This window comes from Mustela putorius, unplaced genomic scaffold, assembly GCF_011764305.1.
Source record: "Mustela putorius furo isolate JIRA1106 unplaced genomic scaffold, ASM1176430v1.1 tig00003854_pilon_pilon_pilon, whole genome shotgun sequence".
Lineage (NCBI taxonomy): Eukaryota > Metazoa > Chordata > Mammalia > Carnivora > Mustelidae > Mustela > Mustela putorius.
The window spans coordinates 7987384-8010720 of NW_025422006.1; the positions used below are offsets into that span (position 1 = coordinate 7987384).

General features: G+C 37.6%; 1 protein-coding gene across 1 annotated transcript in view; it reads right to left on the reverse strand.

The window, feature by feature from the left end:
• Positions 1–3115: 3115 nt before the first annotated feature.
• Positions 3116–23337, reverse strand: part of PTAR1 (protein prenyltransferase alpha subunit repeat containing 1) — a 50569-nt gene continuing 30347 nt past the window's right edge. The window contains exons 4-7 of the mRNA XM_045065078.1: positions 23061–23165; positions 21061–21274; positions 14653–14951; positions 3116–12220 (exon numbers count right to left, since the gene is read on the reverse strand). Of these exons, the coding sequence (XP_044921013.1) occupies positions 11878–12220; positions 14653–14951; positions 21061–21274; positions 23061–23165 (961 nt within the window). The 3' untranslated portion in view covers positions 3116–11877. The remainder of the gene's footprint in view (positions 12221–14652; positions 14952–21060; positions 21275–23060; positions 23166–23337) is intronic.

Here is a 23337-nt window from a genome sequence, read left to right on the forward strand (position 1 = left end):
CTTGACAACCTTACCAAAAAATAATTGACCAGGGGCACCTGGGTGGCTCAGTTAGTTAAGCAGCTGCCTTCGACTCAGGTCATAATCCCAGGGTCCTGGAATGGAGCCCTGTGTGGGGCTTTCTGCTCAGCAGGGAGCCTGCTTCTTTCTCTCCCTTTCCCAGACTCCACTTGTAGTGCTCACTCTTGATTACTGTGCCTTTATAGTAAGCCATCTTTTCAAGATTGTTTTGATTATTTTAAATCCTATTCATTTCCATATAAATTTTAAAGTAGTTTATCAATTTCACTGAAAAAACTCACTGGAATTTTGAGATTATGTTGAATCTATAGGTCAATTTGGTAGGAATATTTTATGGACTGGCTAGTCCATAAATATGGTATTTTATTAAAAACAATTTTGTACTCTAACGTAAAAGGTATTCTTCTTTTATTGTGAATGTAGCAATGAGAGAAGTACATAAAATATGTAAGACATGTCCACATGGCTCAGTTCAAGACAAAGAACCCTGCCAGAATTCCTGAAATTCCCAGTCTTGATCGTGGCCTCATTCTTTCCTGACCAGATGCAACCACTATTGTGACCTTAACTTTCTTGCTTACTTTGTAGACTTGACTATTTTTAAAACTTTATATGAATGGGAATCATATATGTGTGTATGATTTTATTGCATGTGTGCTTATTTTACCTTTGCTCCCCAAAGAACACTTCCTCTATGTAGAACTCTATAATTTTAGTTACATAGCTCCAGCACATTATCATTCTCATATCTTCTGACTATAACAAGAAGTTGGCTATGAATTTAATGTTTTTATCTTCAATTACTTTCAAGATGGTATCTTTCTGTGGGTGTTCTGCAGTTTCAGTATGATGTGGATTTCTTTAACCTGCTTTGAAGAAAACTTCTAATATTTTTTCTAACATTTTAGATAGTGTTCAGTAGGAGTGCTGCTCTGCCATTACTGAAAATGGGAATTAATTTTAATTTTTAAAATAAAATCAGAATCTTACTTTACATACTTCTCTGTAACATTATTTTTTTCTCTTTAACTTCCTTTCAAAAATTAATTTATGAGATCTTTTTCATGTAATTTTATATTTTGTTTTTGCGAGTACATATAATACCATTGTAGGAAAATACCAATTTACTGAATCTCCTGTTGCGTATTCATGTCATTTCTGATTTTTACTATAATAAATGCCACACAAAATGGTTTAACCTAAAAATGTCTTCACATGGAGTAACTAAGATTAAGACTTATGAGCTCAATGTTACCAATCAGATGTGTCCCCACTTAGTTACAGACAAGAGAGAACTGGTGATTGATTTTCCTCCAGGAACCTTACAGGGTAAGTCTTTACAAAATTTCCCGGAAAATAAAACAGATGGGTGACTGATGCTCTACCAATCCCAATTACTCTAGAGAGATCACTAGCGATTTAAGAAATATGAGAATACAAAAATAACATGATGGAGGACCATTTCAGCTCACAGTTAGCTCCTCTACACAGAAAACAAACCTTCTGTCAATCATACCGTAATTACTATGAGAAGTATATAAAAAATCTAATACAAGAGATTTGTGTATCTTCGGAGGATTTCGATACTGAAAGTAAATTTGTAGGTATTACCTGTCTGTTCTTCATATAATTATAAGGCATGGTACAGGAATTCTTCCAGGCAGCCAGGGTTACTCTAAGAATCTTTCTGTGAAAGAGAAGATACTATAGTAATTACTGCTTCTATTTTCAAGTTCTGCTGTAACACAGGACACATAAAATGATACTTCACTTTTCATAAGAAAAGAGCATACTGTAACTTGTTTTATTATTTTTTTAAAAGATTTTTATTTATTTATTTGACAGATCACAAGTAGGCAGAGAGGCAGGCAGAGAGAGAGAGGAGGAGGCAGGCTCCTCGCTGCACAGAGAGCCTGATTCGGGGCTCGATCCCAGTACCCTGGGATCATGACCTGAACCGAAGGCAGAGGCTTTAAGCACTGAGCTACCCAGGCACCCCATAACTTATTATTTTAAATAAAATTGATGCCACTTCTAGCCATTCTGGAGTAGAGTGGGACAGAGAGGAACCTTGGCATTTTTTGAAACAATAACAATAGAAACAAGCCAATTCACTGCTCCTTCTCAAAAAGGAAAAAAAAAAAAGAGCATTAAAAGCAAAATTTGAGCTTGCAACATGAGGAAAGTGGTATTGCTAAATATACACAAATGATGAAAGGTTTATCGTATTTAAAAATTTTAATTAATGTATCATCCTGCCTCTGTTATTACTGTTAATCTTTCATTTCAAGAAGCACCCTATTAAGCACAGCAATTTCCCAGGGAAGCACTTTGCTAATACTAATTGTTGTCTGAGCTTCTTTTTATAATCTGCTAACTCAGATCAACACTGTCTTTAGTGAGCTGGTTCCCTTCCCTAGCATATCAAAGCAAAACCAGTACTGTAGTTTTAAACACTGTGGGATTCTGGCATGATGCAGCTAAATTCTATATCCTGTTTTCTACCCAAAATAGGCATTAGATAATAGTATGTTATTTAAAATACAATCCTGAAGAGGCATGAGACAAAGTAATAAAGGCCTTCCCCACAAAACATCCCTTGTAGTACTTACAATCTTGCGTTAAAAAATGTCCAACTTCATCAAATACTTTTCAGAGTACGCGCATGTATTAAAACAATTTAATGCTGAATGCTGTGTCCAGCTTAAAGCATATGAAGTGAGACTCAAAGCTAAGAAAACATGGGATTTAACACTGAAATTATCAATTCCCTGCTCTATGCCTTCGTTTAAAATGTAGGAGAAGAAGCAAATCTAGTTATAATGACTTCCATAAGTCAATTAGTCATTATTAATGCACTCTAAAGACAAGTGTGACAATTTCTTTAATTTGTTTTTGACATTTTTTTAATGTCCTGGACACAAATGGCATTTTTAATTCTTTCTAAACTGTAAGTAATCAATTTGCTAAGACAACAGCTCCCACACCCACCCCACTACCACCATTACAGCAATTAAACAGGACCGCTTGGCAGCCTGGAGCTGAGGTTAAAACACTGAAACAAGCAAAAATAAAATCACACTTTACACTCATCTTAGGAGATGAAAAGTTTACTTAGAAATTGCAAACATTTAGCAAAGATAAGACATAAACACTATTTTCCATCGTCTACAGAAATACAGTAATTTATAGCTGGCTTGGTACATGATCACATGATAAAACAATCTAATGGAAAAAACCAATGGTTCATTCTACTTTTCTGCCACTTGTAACAACTTAATAAGTGTACCAGTATCTACTGGAAGACAGATGCAGAGGAAGATTAGAATCCTAGGGCTGTTTGTTAATACATATTATTATAAGAATTAATATAAAAACAAGTACAGATATACAATTAACATGCAATTTAAGCTATTATTTTGAAGAAACAGGACAGAATTTAGTGAACACATTGAAAAATGTGTTAATAATGTGTTGTTATAGTGAGCATATCATGGTATTTTACATGGCATGGAATTTCTTCCTCCTTAAATAATGCTTGGCAAATTGGAACAGATTGAGCTAGTTCTACAGCAAATTTAAAATGAAGACAATATGGATAACTGTTAGATACTTTTCTAAGTATACTAAATAATTTTTAAAGTACCATGATTTCATGCCTACCTCACCACCTCCCAATTTAAAATAAAGTCGTACTTTGTACCCTATGAACCTGCACTGTCCAATATAGCAGCCCTTAGCCACATGGCTATTGGAGCACTTGAAATGTAGCTAGTCAGAACTGACATGCAATGTAAGTGCAAAATACACAATGAATTTTAAGAACTTACAATAGGAAAAAAAGGGCAAAATATCTCCATAATTTTGCATACTGCTTATATACTGAAATGATATTTTAATATACCAGATTAATTAAAATATAAGTTAATGTCACTGGTACCTTTTTTAATACACCTGCTAGAAAATTAAAAATTACATATGTGGCTCCCATTTATTTCTATTGGACAGTGCTAATACAATTAATCTATACTCATATACTCATCATATTAGCCTTCAAATTTAGCATCATAATTTAAGCACTCTGGAGAACTAAGTCCCAGAACACCATAAGCACCCTCTGCACATACTTTACTGCAAAATTTATTTTTATCCCTCTGCAAGGTATACATTTTAAGTATAAAAAGAATTCACAAAATATTTCATCCTTAAAATATGTGAATTAGTACACTGTGAGAGCTAAAAGAACGTCTAATGCAGACTGTTACATTGAGAAAAGTAGTTTAAGAGAAACAGCAATGCAATCAGAGGGAAGACAATTAGTATCTTCAGTAAAATAAGTTAGCCAAACTTATCTTTAATGCCCAGGATCTGCCTTTGCACCACAAATCAGATATGTAACTTGTCCATTTAACCACAACCTACAGGAAGATCTTAAAACAACATCAACTGGAACCTAAATACTCCATTTCTGGAAACTCTTCAACAATGTAAAGTTCATACACATGGTCCATTCTAAAAACAGAGTACACATGGTATTGAGAGCCATCCCGTAAATTAAAGTCCTGCAGGGTTAAATAAAGTAAGCAACCGCTTAGTGTCCAAGAGACTTGGATTAAAAAAAAATTTTTAGAGGCTATAAAAAAATCACTGACCTTTTATCATTTTCTTCCCCTCCTCTGTTTTTTTGTTTTTGTAGTAGTGTGCATAAATATCTGGCATATTTATACCACATCGTTTTTATTCTGTCCATCTCAAGTACAAGTTAATCTAGAACCCATTTAGTCCTTCTCCTAGGAACAACACACATCAAACTAGAACACTGAGAGTGGTCACCACAGTCAGAAGCCAGCATCACAGTCAGGCATCAAGAACCTCGCCAGGAGGCAATGCCCAGTTACACTGGTGCTACACTCTGTTCTTCCCAGCTCAGGTTGGAATGTTTGCTTTTAAACTGTTTAAATGTGTTCACATTGGGCAAGCTGTCAAAAACGCTCTGAAAGCCACAAATTAAGAGATTCTGAAACAAATATCATTCATAAAAATTTCTCCCTCATATTAAAGATGCTCTGAGAAAACAAGGAAGTACAGGCTATTGAAAATAACTTCACATTTCACCACTACCACTTTTAAGACACTGGAAAGCAACTGAGATCTGGGGAGAAATGAGCAGTACCTAAGACAGGTAATACTAGGTCATACTAGGTATACCAGTGCAGAAATTGACTGCAGAAGACTACAGCCATTCCCTCTCGAGTTCAGCAGCCTATCAGGACATTTACTCACATTTATTAATGTCTTGCACAAAAAGATACTGCTTAAACTTTTCCCATCTCCTACCTTCAGACCATGTTCTACACAAAAGTATTTGTATCACATGTTACTAACTCCAGCCTAAATAAGCTTAGTAATTCATGTCAAATTATATAGTTTTTCAGTTCCAAGCATATATTACTCTAAAAATATACTCCTCCATGAAAAGATAACTGTTAGTTTGATGGCAGATCAATAATGAACTATTTATTGAGCACCTACTATGACTGCAGTCTATACTCATTCTTTAACTGGTAAGAAAAAAACACCTGCTTCAAATGCAAATTTCTATTAGAAATGTTCATATAGTATCTTCCACCAGCGAGGGATGATACTATATGAGCATTTCTAACAGAAAGCTGTGTGAGTCACTATTTGAACATGTGAAATTGTTCATCCCTAGGGCATGAATAACCTCAGATTTATTACTAATCACTTTACAGGGATAAATTAACATTTGAAGAATGCCGTATAGTACTTTGAGGAAGCAATGGCCATACATAAAATTAAGACCGATTCCCTAAAGATATGGAAGAAAAGCCAGAATGTCATGGTTGATAATCCTCCAAAGACAGAATAATAGTTTACACAAATATCTCTGGTTAATTCAGGCAAATGGCACTTGTGCTGGGTTTCTAACTTTGCTCGAGGGGGCTGGTTTAATAAAGAAAACTACCTTTAAATAGGAGCACTTTAAGCAAATACGAAAATAAAAACCCTTTAAATAAAATTCTCTGTAAAATCACTATCTAAGTTCAAGTTCCAAGTCTCACTTAAATGTCCACACATGCATGTATGTGAATGTGCCTTCAAAGTATCTAAATTTCACTTACGGTGTTTTGCGCAGCTGTATACCTTGCCTTTTATGTTTGAGCCGAGTTGTGTATCTTCAGCACAATACTGTGTTTCTCCTGAAGCTGAGAATGTGGACAATGGTGAGGACACAGAGCTAAGCTACTTTCTAGCCTTCAGCAATTCTGACCTGTTGGATCCCTGCAAGGTACCCGGCATGATGCGGTGTACTGGACACGTGCAGGGTTTCTTTCAGGGAAGCTGAAGTTTTAAGAACCAAAAACAGTTGTCGGGTTGAAAACCAATAGTAATTTTCTGAACAGGATTTCCAAAAACAGAATGATGTCAGCTAAAACACCCCCAACTTCTGCCCAACGTGGAAAACAATAGATTACAGAAATCGTTTCCATAGAAGATGTGTAAGAGAACATTCATAATAGGGCCACAGGGACTGAAGCAGCGAGACGAACAATGAGGCAGTCACAGAGCGTCTAGGAGCTACTGCACTGGTAGTGGTTTATAAAAAATACTATCTATACTAAAGTTTTAAGAGCTAGTAATATATTTAATGTATTTTTGCCTTTTCTTTTTTTGACACTGAATATAAAATTTTGTCCTAAATTTACTAAATCTTCTACACCCTGAGGAATAACAGATTAATGAAAGAAATGCCAGGGTTAGCTTTGTGAACCATATTATTGTCCAAAAAGCACAACCTATAAAGAGCTAATATTCTTGGAAGCACAAAGTTTCATCTCCAGACTAAGCTAATGCTCTCTATTTTTTTTTTTTAGCAGAGTTTGGTTTTAAGTGTTAACATGGCCTAACAAAAATACAGATGTTCAAATTGAGAGCCAGAGGCACACCCTGACACACACACACACACACCCCAGATCTACAACTGACATAATGGTTTTCTGTCTCCACTATAAACTATGACATATTGCTGCCATTTAGGAATATGTTATTCAACAGTCCTCGGAAAAGCACTTTGGAGTCTTTAGCTGTATATTTTTATGAAATTACAAGTTATTTGCTATCTTGAAATAGGGACTTTTCTATTTCTCCCCTCTCCATACCCAAATACAACATGCCACATTTTAAATTTCATCTTAGTATTTACTTTTTTTCCTTCAACATGGAATTTGGAAGGGAATTCTTAAAGTCCTTAAATTGAGGCAAAAGATTCATTTAGAACTATCATTCGGCCTTCTTATAGGGCACAGTGCCACTCCTTCCCTTGACCGTGGGCTCCCCAGGCTTCATGCTGTTTCTTAAATACACACATGCTTACCTCTAAATACAATGCCTCTGACCCCCAAAACGTTAGTTGCTACAGAAAAAGAATGAATTCTTCTTGGTAGGATGCTTAAAAATACTAACTAAGAAATACAAACCAAAGCATCCTACCTGCTCATATCAGTATCTCATTAAAGGATCAAACTCCCTGGGACCAGACCTAACTGGAATCAATGTAACGAATTACAATCAACAGTTTGATAAAACTTCCATCCTTTGTTTTCTACCTGAACATTAAATATAATCTTGTTCCCTCTAGAAAGAAAGGCACTCAAATTAACACAGTATGTTTAGCTATTTTTTAAAAGACAGTGTGACAAGAATTTTCAGGATTGATTTTCTTCCTGCCCACTACCTTCATGCCCCTGAATTTATCTATGCCTTCTTGTGCCTCCACGTACACCTCCATTCAATAGGAGCACACTGAGAGTACATGTGGGCACGGGGAGGTGGCAGCACGCCAAGTACCAGGGTCTGCACGGTTCTGTTTGAGACATTTACTCAGAAGACAAAAGTTAATAATGCTGTTCAAATTTTCTAGAATATTTTAAATACTTTAAAGTTCTAAAATATAATTTTCTAGTAACAAAATAACTGTAAGCTTACAAAAACTTTCTGCAAAAAAAAAGAATATATGTTATTCCTTTTTTTAAACTAAATCTTTAGTATCTTCTATAATTAAGAGGGACTAAGAGATTACACTGTTGTACAGCAAGAGGCAGTTGTACTCCTAAATTATATTTAGCCCATGCCAGATACCATATTGTGCTACAGAAAATTACTACTGTTAATTTGTTCTCAACAGTATTAAAAGTTCTCCTTATATAATAAGCATGAATTGACACTACCTGAATACGTGGAAATCACACAAAGTCTACCACCATATATACGCTTTCTTATCAACTGCCACAGAAAAGTCCAGGAACTTTTGTTTTCCTATCTTTTGTCACATAAGCCCTCATCTGAAGATTTAAATGGCTCTGGGTGACAACCTGCATAGGTTTTATCCTATTAACAATGAAGTCCTGAATTTAATTAGAACCATACCACAGGAATAAGGGATATGATTTAGAGTCTGAGCCCAGGGTTTCCAAAGAGGTAATAGAAAATGCTAAAACCTAGAAAAGAAAAAGGGGATATTAATAGGTAACTAATCCTAAAGTTTTTAAAAAATGACTTATTGATCATTTTTATTTCATTAGGTTTAAGAAATACCTAAAAGGTCCACAATTCAAGCTGGGGAGGAGAAAAGGGGAAGCATAAAATGACTATCCAGGCACAAATACAGATCACCAAGTCTTTGAAATCAAAGAATTTCTTCAAATGCCCTAGTGTCTCGGGCTCTGTGGCAAGATCTGTCCTCCAGTATTAAAAATGAACAGAAAGTAGTGTTCTTAATGCAAACGAGCTTTGTTCTGTGAATTTTTAATATATATTTAAAGTACAGTTATTTCATAATTATAGAACTGCATTTCTTGGCTGGGATTTAATTAACTTAAACAAGGTAGATAAATGAAGAAAAAAATCTAAACTACCTTACTGTATACGTAAAAGCTCACTTGAAGTATCATGAATCGAGAATATATCATTCACTCACAATCCATTGCTCTAATCTGTTAATTTCTCAATCATAACTCATTCTATGCATTACTCATGATCAATCTCTCCCTTCTTCAGTTAATCATTTATTAATTTGATAAATATTTAATGAGTCCTCACAATGTGCAAGGCACACAGTATAATGTGGGAATACCATATTAACAAAATAGGTGTACTTAAAAAAAGGTGGGATGAGGGAGGGTGGTGGTGGTGGAGGTATTTACAGATCTTATTGCTTTTGGCTTGTCAGTAGTATTCTTGATCCACAGGAAGGTACCATAGCCTACTATTCTCCCAATGGAAGTTTGATGAAATGTGTGTCAATCCAAACTATCTTTTCGACAATGACTTATTTATAAGAAGAAGAAAAAAAAAGACTAACAAGTCCCTGAAAATAGACACACCTTTCCACTGCATAAACTCATCCAAAGAGATGTTATCACGCCCCAGCTAATGAGTGTAGATGCCAACCACTTAGAGAAAAACAGAACCATTTGGGCAATACTAGGTTCTTCTGTGAATGAACACTTGAAAAATGCAAATTATAGAAATAAAGTAGCACATAAAAGTCACAAACAGTAAATATCCTTTAGATATTTGTATTTTTACTCCCTACTCAAAACATTATTAGGAAGACAAGAGACCAAGGTATCTTATAGGACTGCATGGCTTCATAAAGGGGTGGATTAAGGGCCTTAAAACACATGAAGACAGATAACATCAAAGATGGAGGCTATAAAAAGGCGGGGGCCGCGATCAAACTGAGCTGATGTTTTACAGGGTCTTGTCTCTACTCCTGTCCTGACACTCTCACATCAAAGCATAAGAAGCCCTAGTACTTGGGATACTCAGACTGATGTGTGGAAAAAAGGTAATACTGAGTGAGGCCAGGATTTGGCAGCATGTATTTAGTGGAATGGGCTGACTCTCATGCCCTCTCTGTGTAGTCTCCCCACCATGCCCTGCAGGTGCTGGAAATCACAAACTAATGGTTTTATCCAGAGAGGTCTAGGTAGACCTTGAGGTATTTGATTCAAAATAGGCTTTGTCCACAAAGGGCCACAGAATGATGTTCATAATGACAGTTATTTTCTTACCTAAATACTATGAAAACTATAAAAGGTTAATTTTGCCCCAAGAGAGAAAAGCAGCTTCTGTCTACCAAGAGCCAGGCTGAACAATTTTTCTGGTGTTCTTAAGTTTTACCGGACAGTTTGCTACTCATCAAAATCATGATGCACAAAAAGAACTCGTTCTTCTCCTAACCTTAAGGCAGCGCGTCTCTCTCAAGCCCAGGATTCCCATAATAGAAGACAGGAGAGGTCTGCCTTTCCCAGGTCTGTCCCTCACCCTACAGGTGACCTAGCGAGGCAAAAGGAGAGCAAGCAAAGTACGGCGGCCGCACTTACTTCGGCCACTATTACATTCCGCACACATATAGGACAATAGGCAGTTTCTGTCATTAGGGGAACTTAGAGGGGCAGTTCATTTTAGTATTTTGTGTGTGTGTGTGTGTGTGTGTGTGTGTTTAATGGGGAATGAAACTCCCTGGAAAGAGGATAGAGAGTATCTTCAGTACACATCCTCAAAATAAGACAATTAAGGAAAAACATACAAAAGTAAAAGTGTCAAAAAATATGGAATGGATTGGGAAAATAAAGAAAAGGATACGTGGAGAGGAAATAACAAACACAGACCATTTATATAGGGGAAAATATATTAAGAAAGTAAACATTACCAGGCCCTTTTCCCACCCTGCCTCACAGACCTGAAAAACCCAGCCCTTATTATTGAAAAGATAAGATATAGCTGTGAGGTGGCTACTTTGGTACCTCATCCCTGATAAGTTTAATATCAAAATCTTTAAGTTTTTTTTTTTTTTTTTTTTTAAACAAAGGTTGAAGAACTAATCTTCAAAAGATATTCTCTCCTCTGGCATTTACCAGCAAACTTTTAACAATCACTTCGTAAAAATTTTGTAGTTTAAGTATATCCTCAGGAACTTAAATTTTTAAAAAGAAAGATTTTTATGGATACATTTCCATGCATATTTTCCCCACTTTTCATGGTGAATTTAAAAGGGAAATAAGTAGTAGGAACTAAAAATGACATTTCAGGTTTAAACAACAAATGATGTTTATATGGGCTAACTTGAGTGTTTTTGGCCTATACCAAATTTGAGGTAAAAAGAATCTATCAAAACTAGTAATAAAAATAATTTCCCAGTCCTGTAATTACATAAACTCTTAAAATTCATTTTTCTTTTAAAATAACCATTTTAAAATGGATTACACATTGGAAGCATGTTTTTATATAAAATCTAATACTTCTGACTTTGGTTACAGTGGTCAATAACTTGAATAGAGAAAGAGAAATGATTTATATTTTCACAAATCCATCTATCTGGCCACTTGATTTCCAAAACAATAATTAGATATGAGTAATTCTGAGCTTGTATTATTCTAAAGCTGAATAACATAAATTTTTAATTAAAAAAAAAAAAAAACAACAAACAAAAAACCAGCCTACGCAGCAATTTCACTGAGGTGGGTAGATGTGTCTGTGAACCAGTCAGGAGAACCAAATGAGAAGAAGCTACACGTACAGAAATATAAAGGATGAGAAGTTAAGAAAAAAAAATTAAGACTCACTGTTTAGCAGGAAGAAACTACACAGTTATTTTATCCCCAAAGGAATGCCAGTTCTTAACAAAATAAATAAATGAAACATTTACTACGGACTTTTAACCTAAAGATGAAGACCACATCATAGCAAACAGTTCATGCAACTATGTAAGGAAGAAAGGAAAGCAATATTGCACTAAAAGGGGGACCTCGCAGAACTAATCTACCTCTTTCATTGACTCAACGTAACCAGCCATTTCCTGTAGGCATTGGCAAACCTGGCCTGCTCTACGTTCCGGCAGGTGGACAATACTTGATCGATGAACCTATGCTCCATTTCCAGGCCCCGGGAGTCAGGAGCTGGGGTCCGCTTCAGGCGTTTGGTTTCCTGGGAATAGCCTTGCTTGCTCCAGTCATTCAGCCCGTCCACCTCCATGGCCTGAGACACGTGCGGGCCTGCTGGGATGAGGTGCAAGTCACTCCGAGTTCCCCCAGGGCTGTCTGCAGGTAACAACTGGGTCACACTGTGAGGAAACCTACCACTTAAGTGATGCTGAAGGTAGAAAATGTGCCGCCTGGGAAAGAGGAGGGGGAGAAAGGGAACACAGCGAAGAAAAATCATTATCGTGAAGACAAGCTTTTCAGGGCAGAAAAAAAACCACAATAGTAATAAGTTGATAATTTCAAAACATACGGTGCTCATTTTGCCCCCCCCCCCCCCCCGTCCCCTTAGCGACCAGAGTTACCTGGAGGCGGGGAGGAGGAACAATGACCTAAGTCTGCATATTTAGACCGGAGTCTTACAAGCCCAGATTACTGGACTGTTCGTGAGAAAGAATCCTACATATGACCCCAAAGGGTTTTGGGGTTTTTTTGTTTTTTGACCCCAAAGGATTTTTATACCATTGACTGAGACGATGATAATCACTTGGAATTGTTACTCTTTGTAACCACAATACAAAATGAGAAATAGGTCTTAGCCCAATTTCTGCTATTAAAAAACAAAACAGAAGCAAAAATTAACTTCACTGATATCCTAAAACAGAAGTGATTTAGGAACAAGGGGATTAAATAGCTCATCCAGAGGCTTTTAGTCCATGGCCTCTATCTTCTGTATTTTCTTTAGTAAGAACATGTATTATCTAAAAACCAACTGAACTTTTCCTAAAACCCACCACTACAGTCTCAATATTACATGCAGTAGGGGTGTGCTGGGCTCTGAGCAAAGCATGTAAAAGGCACAGCTCTTGCACTTCCTCTAAGGAGAGCAGTTCTCCTGCCCTTAGGCTCATCTAGAGTTATTTGATTTTGTTTGTTTGCTTGAAGATTTTATGTATTTATTTGACACAGAGAGAGAGAGAGAGAGCGAGAGAGGGAATACAAGCAGGGGGAGCGGGAACAAGCTCCCCCTGAGCAGGGAGATCGATGCGGGGCTCCATCCTAGGACCCTGGGATCATGACCTGAGCCGAGGGCAGATGCTTAACAACTGAGGAGTTATTTGTTAACAGTGAAGACCTATGTGTCTAATCTGCAAAAAGTCTGACTCAGTGGGGGTGCACATCTCCTGTTCACAACTGGTAAACTACATAGATTCTAGGTTGTTCTATCTCATTATTCATATTAGCAACTCTAAGCCCTTGAAAGAGAATTCTGTTCATTTTCCCAGCATATTCTGGAGTAGACAGGGAGCATATGATTTACCCATTTTATAGAGGATAAAACTTAAAGGATAGATAAGGTGCCTCAAGGCAATGAATGAAGAGCCAGAAACTGGCCTGTATAATATAGAGGTCATCTAAACTGTCACTTCTCCCCATGCCTCACCCCAAATTTCAATTAATCTTTATACAAGGCTTCTGCTAATAGCTATCTCTTAACACAAATACAATTTTTAAATTTTCTCAGCCTTGCTACTGATGCACCTAAATATAGAATAGCAACAGAAATCTATTAACAACAAAACAATATGGAAGTTAAGATCTTCTCTCTAGAAAATGTAGAGGAAGAGTGTCTTATTTTTATGAGAAAAATATTTTTCATGAAGGTGCCAAAGAGGGGAGTCTTCCGTCTTCTAAATACGAGCAGCAGCTGAACGCATCTCCTCAAATAGCCTACAAGATAGGCTAGACTGGCAAAAGGGGGGCAAATCTCAACAACTTTAAAAATACAAAAACATACAAATATTTAAAATGCCTACCTCCTGCCTGGTACAGCAAGTCCTTTGTTTATAAACAGAATCCTCTAGTCTGAAATAGAATCCATATTTATAGAGATGGGAGATGCCTCAAAAAAGAACCAATCAGGGGGTTCCCACACCTGGACTTCATTCCAATATGACAGTTATTTTACTGCCAAATGTACTCAGAACCCACATTATGAGGTTGTTCATTTCTTTCACTACTTCCTAATAATCCTGCCCTGTGTGTCAAGAGCTTATACTTAAGGAAATTTAATTTGCAGACTATCAATAAGCTTAACTATTCTCAAGGCCTAATCAATGGTCTACATTCGACTCTGCATCAAATTTACCTGTTAAGTTTTTTTGGTTTTTGTTTTTTTAAAGACTAGATGGCAGTGTTCCATCCCAGATATATGTATATCTAGATCTATATAGATATATATACATATACATATATCTTTATAGATATACATATATCTATATAGATCTAGATATACATATATCTTTATATATATCTTTATATATCAGAACCTCCAAGGAGAGAGTTAAGAAACTTCTGTTCACAATTTGGAAGTAAAAGAGGCTACTCTGTTGGACAGTCAAGCTTGAATACCCCCATCCTAAGCATTAGACAGAGATCTGCATGAGGAACCTCATATTGAAGATCACGAGGAAGAAGTATGGTAGCATAAACTCCTCTGAATTCACACAAAGCTCCACGATCAGTTACCTACCACCTGAGCAGGCAGGCGGAAGACAGAAAACATTCTACAGCTCTCATGAACTCAAGCAGTTCCAAGCAGAAAATAGATTTTCTGTCCTCTTACCTGTGACACCAAAGGGTTTCATGTCCTGGGTAGGAATCAATAAGATCAGTGCTGAATTCAACTTCTTCTTCTAGAAGACGGGGAAGATTTATCCTTGCTTCCTCTGCTGAAGCTGCTGCTTCTTCATCTTTTAGAAGAGCTGGCTCACTTCTCAAAGGGTTTTGCTCCAATACAGAACCATCTACCACAGTTTGGCTTATCAAAGACTTTAACAAAAACTGGCGGTAGTGAAATCCGCTGTGGTCTGAAACATGCATGGATGCCCAGTGTTTAGTAGAAGAGAGTTCATCAAGAAGAATCTTGTAGGAAGAAAAAAGGGAAGTGAGAAGAGGAACTGCTGAAGGAATTTCTTTCTCCACTAATGCTTTGCATTTCTCTTTGATTTATTCCTTGTATTTTTTGGTAACATTGTTTCTAACAATACTTTGTACACAATGTCCAACACAGTGGTAAGTTAGTTTAAGGTCAGTAAAGGCTAGTTTCCCCTTTCCCTAATAAAGTTGTAAGACGTGTGTGTGTATAGACACACATACACAGACATACACAATTTAAGGAGTTATTTGTCATTCTTTCTCTGGACCTTGATCAATCGCATTCTGATTGGCACATACACAGAAAAACTATTCTAAAATAATGATGAACATTAGGGTGTTTATTTATAAGAATGCTGATGTTGAGAGAAAATATAAACTCAAAGGTTACTTTGATGAACTTTAATATTTAATGAACATTACAATATCTAACTTATTATTTGTTAAACAACTGATTCATTGTATTATTTGTTCTTCACTGTAGGTGCCATGAGGGCAGAGATGGTCAGTTTTGTTCACTATTAATTCTAAGGGCTTAGTACAAAAAATATGATGCATTAGTAACAGGAATTTTCAAGAGCGCATGATTTTCACTATTCATCTCAAACTCAATTAACATCAATGATAAATGGTTTTTTTTTTAAGTAGAGGAGACAAAATTCAGCAGTGAATTAAGTCTTTGTATTATCAATCCTGCAAACTAAGCAACTTCAAATGGAATGATTAAAAAGAAAAGCAGCAGTTATGAAAAAATAAATTATTTGGCAGTGTCTTGGACAAGTAGCAAATGCAAATGGATTCTGATCAGCAAAAGCTATACTGGGGGCTCCCACATGTCATTAGAGGACTTTCAGACCAGTTAAGAAAAAAAGACATATACTTGCCAACAGTGAATAATACAGACAGCACAAAGCCCAAGTGCTCCTGCTCTACCTGCTTTTCAAGGGTCCCAGGCGAATGCCTTCTGTCATACTGAGAGTCCTCTCCATTCCTCATGGCTCCTTTCTTCCCTAGAAGAAATCTCTGCCTCTCCTGAACCTCCATGGTTCCTGTGTGTTCTACCATACGTATAGAATTTCTGCATATCTTTTCAACCCTACTAAATTCTTTAAGTTGTTGAAGATATTTATTCATTCCTAATTAATGCTTCCAACATTCTATACTCAATGGCATCAGAGTGAACACATAGGTATTTTATGAATGAATCAACGATTGAACTGAACAATTTGATGAATTAAGTGACTAGTAGAGAGGAACAAGATTACTCCCAGCAAAGGGCAGTTGATATATATCAGTGAAATGCTTTAAGCCTCTCCTTTAAATTCTAATGAGTTTATTCAAAGCCAAATAGGTTTGTTCCAGAGCTGGTGAATCTCTGAGAAAGGGCAAACAAGACTGTTCATTTGATTATAAGGGTGAGCAATTCAGCACTAGATAAACTACCACCTTAGAAAAATATATACTAACCCTGAGGTTATTACATCTTTGAAGAATTAACCTGCAGGATATTTAGGCAGTAATACATCAGCTTTTTAATTCTGGTTTGGTAGGGTTTCTTAATACAGATTGAAAAGAGTACGAAACTGTTTCAAGGGAATTTCCGTAACATGAAAAACCTTTAGATTATTTCTTATTGCACGTTTCTATACGTAAAATTTTTAATTATTTTAATTTTGAGACAAAAAATAGCACATATATGACAGATTTTCAACAATATGAATGTAATTCCTTTAAAAATTTTTCTCAGACTTTTTAAGAGAAAAATTCTCTATATTCTTTGCCCTTTCTATATTTAAGAGGCATACTAAATGAGAAAAGAAACTTCAACAGTAATTTTGGGGCCTTTTTTTCACTAAAATCAAAAGGGACAGAGATATAAACAATATGTTTTCCCAACAATTTCTTAGCTATTCTTGAAGTTTTATTCTTCCTAATGTACTTTAGAACCAGTTTTCGAAGTTGAAAAATAAACTGGTGGTTTTCAGTATATACACAGACTTGTGCAGCCATCACTGCTGTCTCTTTTCAGAACATTTTTATCACCTCCCAAATTCCTATTAGGAATCCTATTAAGAGTCCCCTAAAACTCCATTCCCTTCAGCCTCTGGCACCCACTAATGTGCTCTGCCCATTCTGAGTGTCATATAAATGAAATTATAGAAGATGGGCATTCTGAACCTGGCTTCTTGCTATCAGCATGTTTTTAAGGTTCATCCACATATCAGGACTTTCTTCCTTTTTATGACTGAATAACATCCCACTGTATGGATATACCACACTGTATTTATCTACCCTCAGATACTGGACGTTTGAGTTTTTACTTGTTTCTGGCTATTATGAATTATGCTGTTACAAACACTGCTGTAACAAGTTTTCCATTCTGTGGGATATATACCTAAGAGTAGAACTGCAAGGTCTTATGTGGTAATTCTAGGTTTAATTTTTTGAGGAAATGCCAAACTGCTTTCCACGGCAGCGGCATCATTTCACATTCCTACCAGTATGTATAAGGGTCCCAGTTTCTCCACAACCTTGTCAGCACTTTGAACGTGTTTTTCATTTCAGCCATCCTACTTGGTATGAAATGGTATCTCACTGTGGTTTTGATTTGCATTTCCCTGATGGCTAATGATGCTGAACATCTTTTCATGTCTTTATTGGCCATCTGTCTCTTTTTTTTTGCAGAAATGGCCCTGTGTGCTTTCTCAGGTGACATACCATTATCAACTTTTAATTGGCTAGTAGTAATAAATTCTGTTCAACTTGTGAGTTTTTCCTCTCACCCCACCCTCACAAATGAGGCTATTTTAAAATTTACTTAAATAAATATCTACCTAAAACACACACTCACCACAGAAAATAAAACAGAAAATAAAAAACTCGTGATTCCATCCTTTAGCACTGTTCACGATTCTTTATTCTCTCTCTCTCTCTCTCTTTTTTAACTAGAAAATGAATACGTGTATATATTATGGAAACACAAGCCAATATATCTAATAGCACTGTGTGTGTGTATATATGTTAAGCAGTTACATTACGCCAAGCACTGCTCCAAACACTAAGATCTAATAATATATTAAAAAGCTAATAATATATTAAAAAATTATATTTAGTTTTAAAAATTCTTATCCTATAGTGAACTTTTTCTTTAAATACTCTTCCAAAATGTAATTTTTAGTAACAATAAAATATTCCAATTTGTGGTAAACTGCAATGTAACTGATCTGTTATTATTGGAGGGTTAGACTGGTTCTACTTTTTCATTATTATAACTAGCATTTCTATATATCAAACTTTCATATTTAATAGCCTGTGTTTATTGAACACTTAGTACGATCACTTCTGATGGCCACTTTACGTGGATTTCCCATTTAATTCACATCACTCAGTAAGGTAGGAACTTTCACCTGTCCCATTTTACTGATGAAGAAACTAAAAGTTAGAGAGGTTAAGAAATTTCTCCAAGGCCAAACACCAAAATGGTGGTATAGTCAGGATTCAGATTAGGTCTGTCTGACCAATGAGTGGAGCCTTTAATTACTACACCACCATACTGTACCTCCTGGTATTTCTTTAGGATGAATTCCCATAAGCAGAAATCCTAGATGAGAAAGAACACACCTTTTTTTGTAGAGTCAGATAAATGCTGCCATGTTGTCCTTCAGTAAGATCCCACCAATTTCTACGATGCTTGCTTTCATAGCCGTATCAATGCTGTATACCAGCACTTTTAAAAAAAATTTCTTGGGAGGGTGCCTGGGTGGCTCAGTTAGTTAAATGTCTGCCTTAGGCTAAGGTCATGATCTTGGGGTACTGGGATCGAGCCCCACATCAGGCTCTCTGCTCAGTGGGGAGTCTGCTTCTCCCCCCTCTCTCTGCCCCTTCCCCAGCTTGTGCTCTTTCTTAAATAAATAAAATCTTTTTAAAAAAATCATTTAAAATTTCCCAAGTAAAAAGATGTCAGCTCATTTTATATGTACTTTAAAGCTGCTTTAGACCAGTGGTACTGCTGTGATGACTGCCTCTAACAGACAAAGCACAGGAAGGCATGATCTCCTAGCTGGGCCCAGTGGCTTCTAAGAACAGAAAGAGGATTGTGCAAATTCAGCATTCTTCACTGAGACAGCTGCAGTGGCAGGAGGAAAGGAAGAGTATGGAGCTCAACCAAGGGCAGGGCACAGCCGGCGGACAACATGTGAGCCTAGCAGTGGACTCAGGCCGCTGAATCAACACACCACTAATGAGTTGTCATCTTCAACATCAGATAGCCTCAAAAACACAAGAATTTCACTTTACCACCGTGTTCTTGATTTTAAGGGAATGCCACTTTAAAGGGTCTACATCAAGGCAGGCAGGTCTCCAAAGACTGTTCAGCTTACCTGGATTTTGCCTTTCTCTTTATACTCAGGCCCCATGCCCCTTCCCAGCCCCTACACACTATGAAGTTGTGGAGTTGAGATGACCAGACTCCGTAAGAACACCCTTATCTCCCACAGCCCGCCAGATGACTTGAACTTGTTCCTCCGGACTCCTGAAAATGTAGCAGCCTTCCTTCTGGCAGCTGTTTCCAATGAGCCCAGCCTAGATGAGAAGCCATTTCTGTGCTCCCACTGTCTCCTGTGCTTCCCTCAGCTCCTGGGGGTCAAACTGCTTTGTGAGTGCTGGTATCCATTTTCTCAACTAGATTTTCAATTTGTTGAGAGCAATCTCACTGTCATTATGCCACACCCAGCATATAAGGCATTGTCTGGGAATGAAAGAGTTTCAGTACTTTTGTACTTTTTCATGAATAAATTACATTGTGTTGATCAAGCAAACTGGTAGCCAGTTTCACCTAAACTTTCTATCTGTGAGGAACAGAGAAAGGAACTAAAATACGGTAAGCCTCTATTAGGTGCCCAGTACTTTACACACATGAACTCAAATTGTCAGAATAATCCACTGAGGCAGGCAGTGGAGCTGGTATTTCACAGATGAAACATGAAAGCCTTACTTTTCACACATAGCTAGTAAGGCCAAAATGTGAAGCCAGGTCAGTAGGATTCTGTCTTTGCTCTTTCCACTCCTTTAAGGGGCCTCCCCTCCTGAAACACACAACTGGTGGGGAAGGGCTACTCTTCCAGAACTGTTGGCTTCAAATTCCCCAGAAATGAAAACTCTTATTTACCCTGGAGGAATCTCTGGCTGGGACACAGAGTGGGGAGAGGGGGATGAAGGAAGGGGCTGGTGAACGAAATGAGAGACTGCTTCCCAGTTAATCTGAAAGTACCACTTGAGGTGTTCTGGCCCCTTTAAGTCGTCTCAAGCCTGAGAAGCTCTCAGAGCAGGGCCCTACATTCTTATGGCACTGAAACGTTAGAAGTGAAGAAAAATATAGAGAAGCTATAGTACGTAAGAAGGAGAAAAGGATACCTGGTTCTTGTCCTGATGAATAGTAAGTGACGCAACTGTGGCTAAGTCTAAGCCATTAACATTCTCTGGAAACTTCGATCTCCTCATTTCTATACTGAAGGGTCTAGACTATGGCAGCTTCCAACTCAGCTCTGTCTCCAGATAACCCCCCGAGCCCCGTGAAAAATACTGATGTTAAATCCTACCCTCTCCCCAATTTAGTAGGCCTGGGGTGGGACTCAGAAATCCTAATGTAATTTACAGACGTAGGCAAGTTTGGGAACAGCAGGTGAGGTCTCTTCCCTCCCCAGGAGAGGAGATGGTGAGAAGGCAGCCAGCTGATTCAGCACATGAAGTCACACGAGCAGAGACCACTAAGAAAGAGCAATTCCAGCGCTATGAGGCCAATAATCCCTTCCTGTTTCAGCGCAAAATGAATTAAGGCCCGTCTTCTTACTGCTTAAACTGGTCCTCATTCTACCAATATACTAACCCCAAGAGTGCCAGAAACTGCACTGGTGAGAAATGCAAACTTTTTAAATTGCCGGGGTTTCCTTGGAGGGATCAGCTGCTAGATCCTTCCCATGCGCCTAGGTCATTAGTTCCTCTACTTTCCTCCTTAAAAGCTCTTCTGAGGAGGAACTACTGTCAGAAGACTTAAAGGGCAGACAGGGAATGTGGCTCGGGAGACGAAGAACAGCCTTACCTTCACGTCTAGCTTGGCCAGGTGCTGGAGAACCCAGATGCGATGGGACCAGGCATTGTAGTTGCTCGGGTATCTGCCTGCTGCTTCGCCACAGACTTCCATCTCTTCTTGGATCAGCCTCTGTGTCCTTTCTGCAGGAACTGTTCCCAAGTTTCCTTTCGTCACAAAGGAAGGCAAGGAGGTTTCCTGAATGAGCTGTTGTAGCACCCATCGCCTGGGAAGGTCCATGTGGGAATGAAAATGAGGAAAGAACATAAACCGGAGAGGTGCAAAACAATGCAAAATGCAAAACAGTGCAAAACAATCCCTGTCCACGAGCCCAATTTTGGGGGAGGTGGGATTATCCTGTCGTTTTTGTTTTTAAAGATGTAATTAACTTCGGCAGCATGGATGGGGAGAGGGGAGAAAGGACAAAGAGGAAAGAGAAACCTTTCTAGAACATTAAAATTTGTCAGAAAGAGAATGCCTCAACTCCAACATAACAACTCAGAAACTCCACTTGGCCAGAAAATGCAAAGACAAGGTGCGAACGTGGAGGGGGGACTGCAGTGCTGGAGGGGATACTCATTAATGGCTGGTAGATACCAGAGGAAGAGTCACAGTTCACATCTTTAATTACACTTGCATGCCTCACCCTATGTGTATTTGCAGCAAACAAGAAGCTGCATTAGGACTGCTTTCATTAACAGGGTTTCTACGTTACAGCATAGAATCTGGGAGGACACAGATACAATATAATTAGTTAAAACTATGAGGAGGTTTTAAAATGTCTTTATCCACAAATACTTCCCTTGTCTAAGATTTTCATTAGCACGCTTATTTAAATGAAAAGCATTAAAAAAGCATCTCTGAGCCACTTAATGTGCTTAGTTTTTACAAGTATTTTCTCGTAAGAAGCATTCTTTTAGATTAAAAATTTCCAACCCAGAAGTTACTAGAAATTGAGTAAGAAAACTCATTTTGTCATTTTCAAATAGAAGTTTTTTTTTACTTAACTTCTAAAACAAAAACTTGCTTTATATAAAATATTAGACAAGCCTAGAAACTGGCGAATGCATATTCAACACTGCTCTCCCCAGCCACTGCTCCTTTCCAGACCTCCACACACACAAGCCACAGGCCTCTTTGAAGTGCTATCCCAATTCCTACTAAGAAAAAACAACCAGCATGGAAGTAGCTGATCTGCAGTGCTAGTCAAAGGCAAGATCCTAGTGAAGATACCTCGAACTGATTAAGATCCTAAAAATGCTCAGGATTTAAGAAAAGTTGTAAGCGGCTTAGTAAACCGAAAACAGATTTCTCTGAAGAATTTCCCCGCTGACCCCAGGAAGCCAGCCCACACCATCTCATTTAGTCAAAACTGAGTAGTTCCACAGAGTCCAAGTGGAATACGCTCCAGAGAGCCAGGATGGCGAGACTTTTCACGTGCACTGGGGCTGACTCAGGCCTTTACGCTAAAAATATTCTCTGCATTTAGTCTTAGCAACTTCAGCGCCGCCTCTACGCCACTCACCTCAGCTGCCCTTATCTTCCTTATTTTGTTAATTTTAATAACCACAGCCATCACCACAACCATCTGTACCAGAAACATATCTGAATGAATTATAAAACCCAAGTTCCTCATTATAGTTGACCATCGAAATGCCATTTCTATGACTGCTCAGATAGTTCATAATGAACAGTAACAGCTAAAATTTGCTGAGCATTTAATATGTGCCCCGCACTGTGGTAGTGTTAATATACATTATTTCATGGAAAGCCAACCATTAACTCTGAAATAGGTGTAATTATTATTTCCATTTTATGAATGAGAAAACTGAGGCTTGAAGAGCTTAAATCATTTCTGAAAGTCACACAGGGAGCACATGATGGCATCTGGGGCTGGAAAGTAGGTAACTTGGCTTTAGAATTCACACTCTGAACCCGTATGTGACCCTGCTTGACACTTGTTTCTCCAGCATTCTGAACCCTACGACACCTACGGTGTAAAGTAACCACACCTGTGAATCCATGTTTCTGGACTCTTTGGAAATTTAGTTAAGGCCAGTTTTCCCAGATGCAAGTCCTTAATTGGATTTAAAGTGCCAGAGAGGATGAGCTCTTTTCTGTAAAAGAAAAATGAAAAGAACCATTACTTTACCTTTCCATACAAACATACTGCATGGCTATTAACCTCAGTGGGAAGAAAATAAGAAAACAAGAAACTCATTAAGTATCACACGCAGTAATCAAGAATATATTTTTGTAATCTTGCAGTAACAGGATTCATAAGCAGAA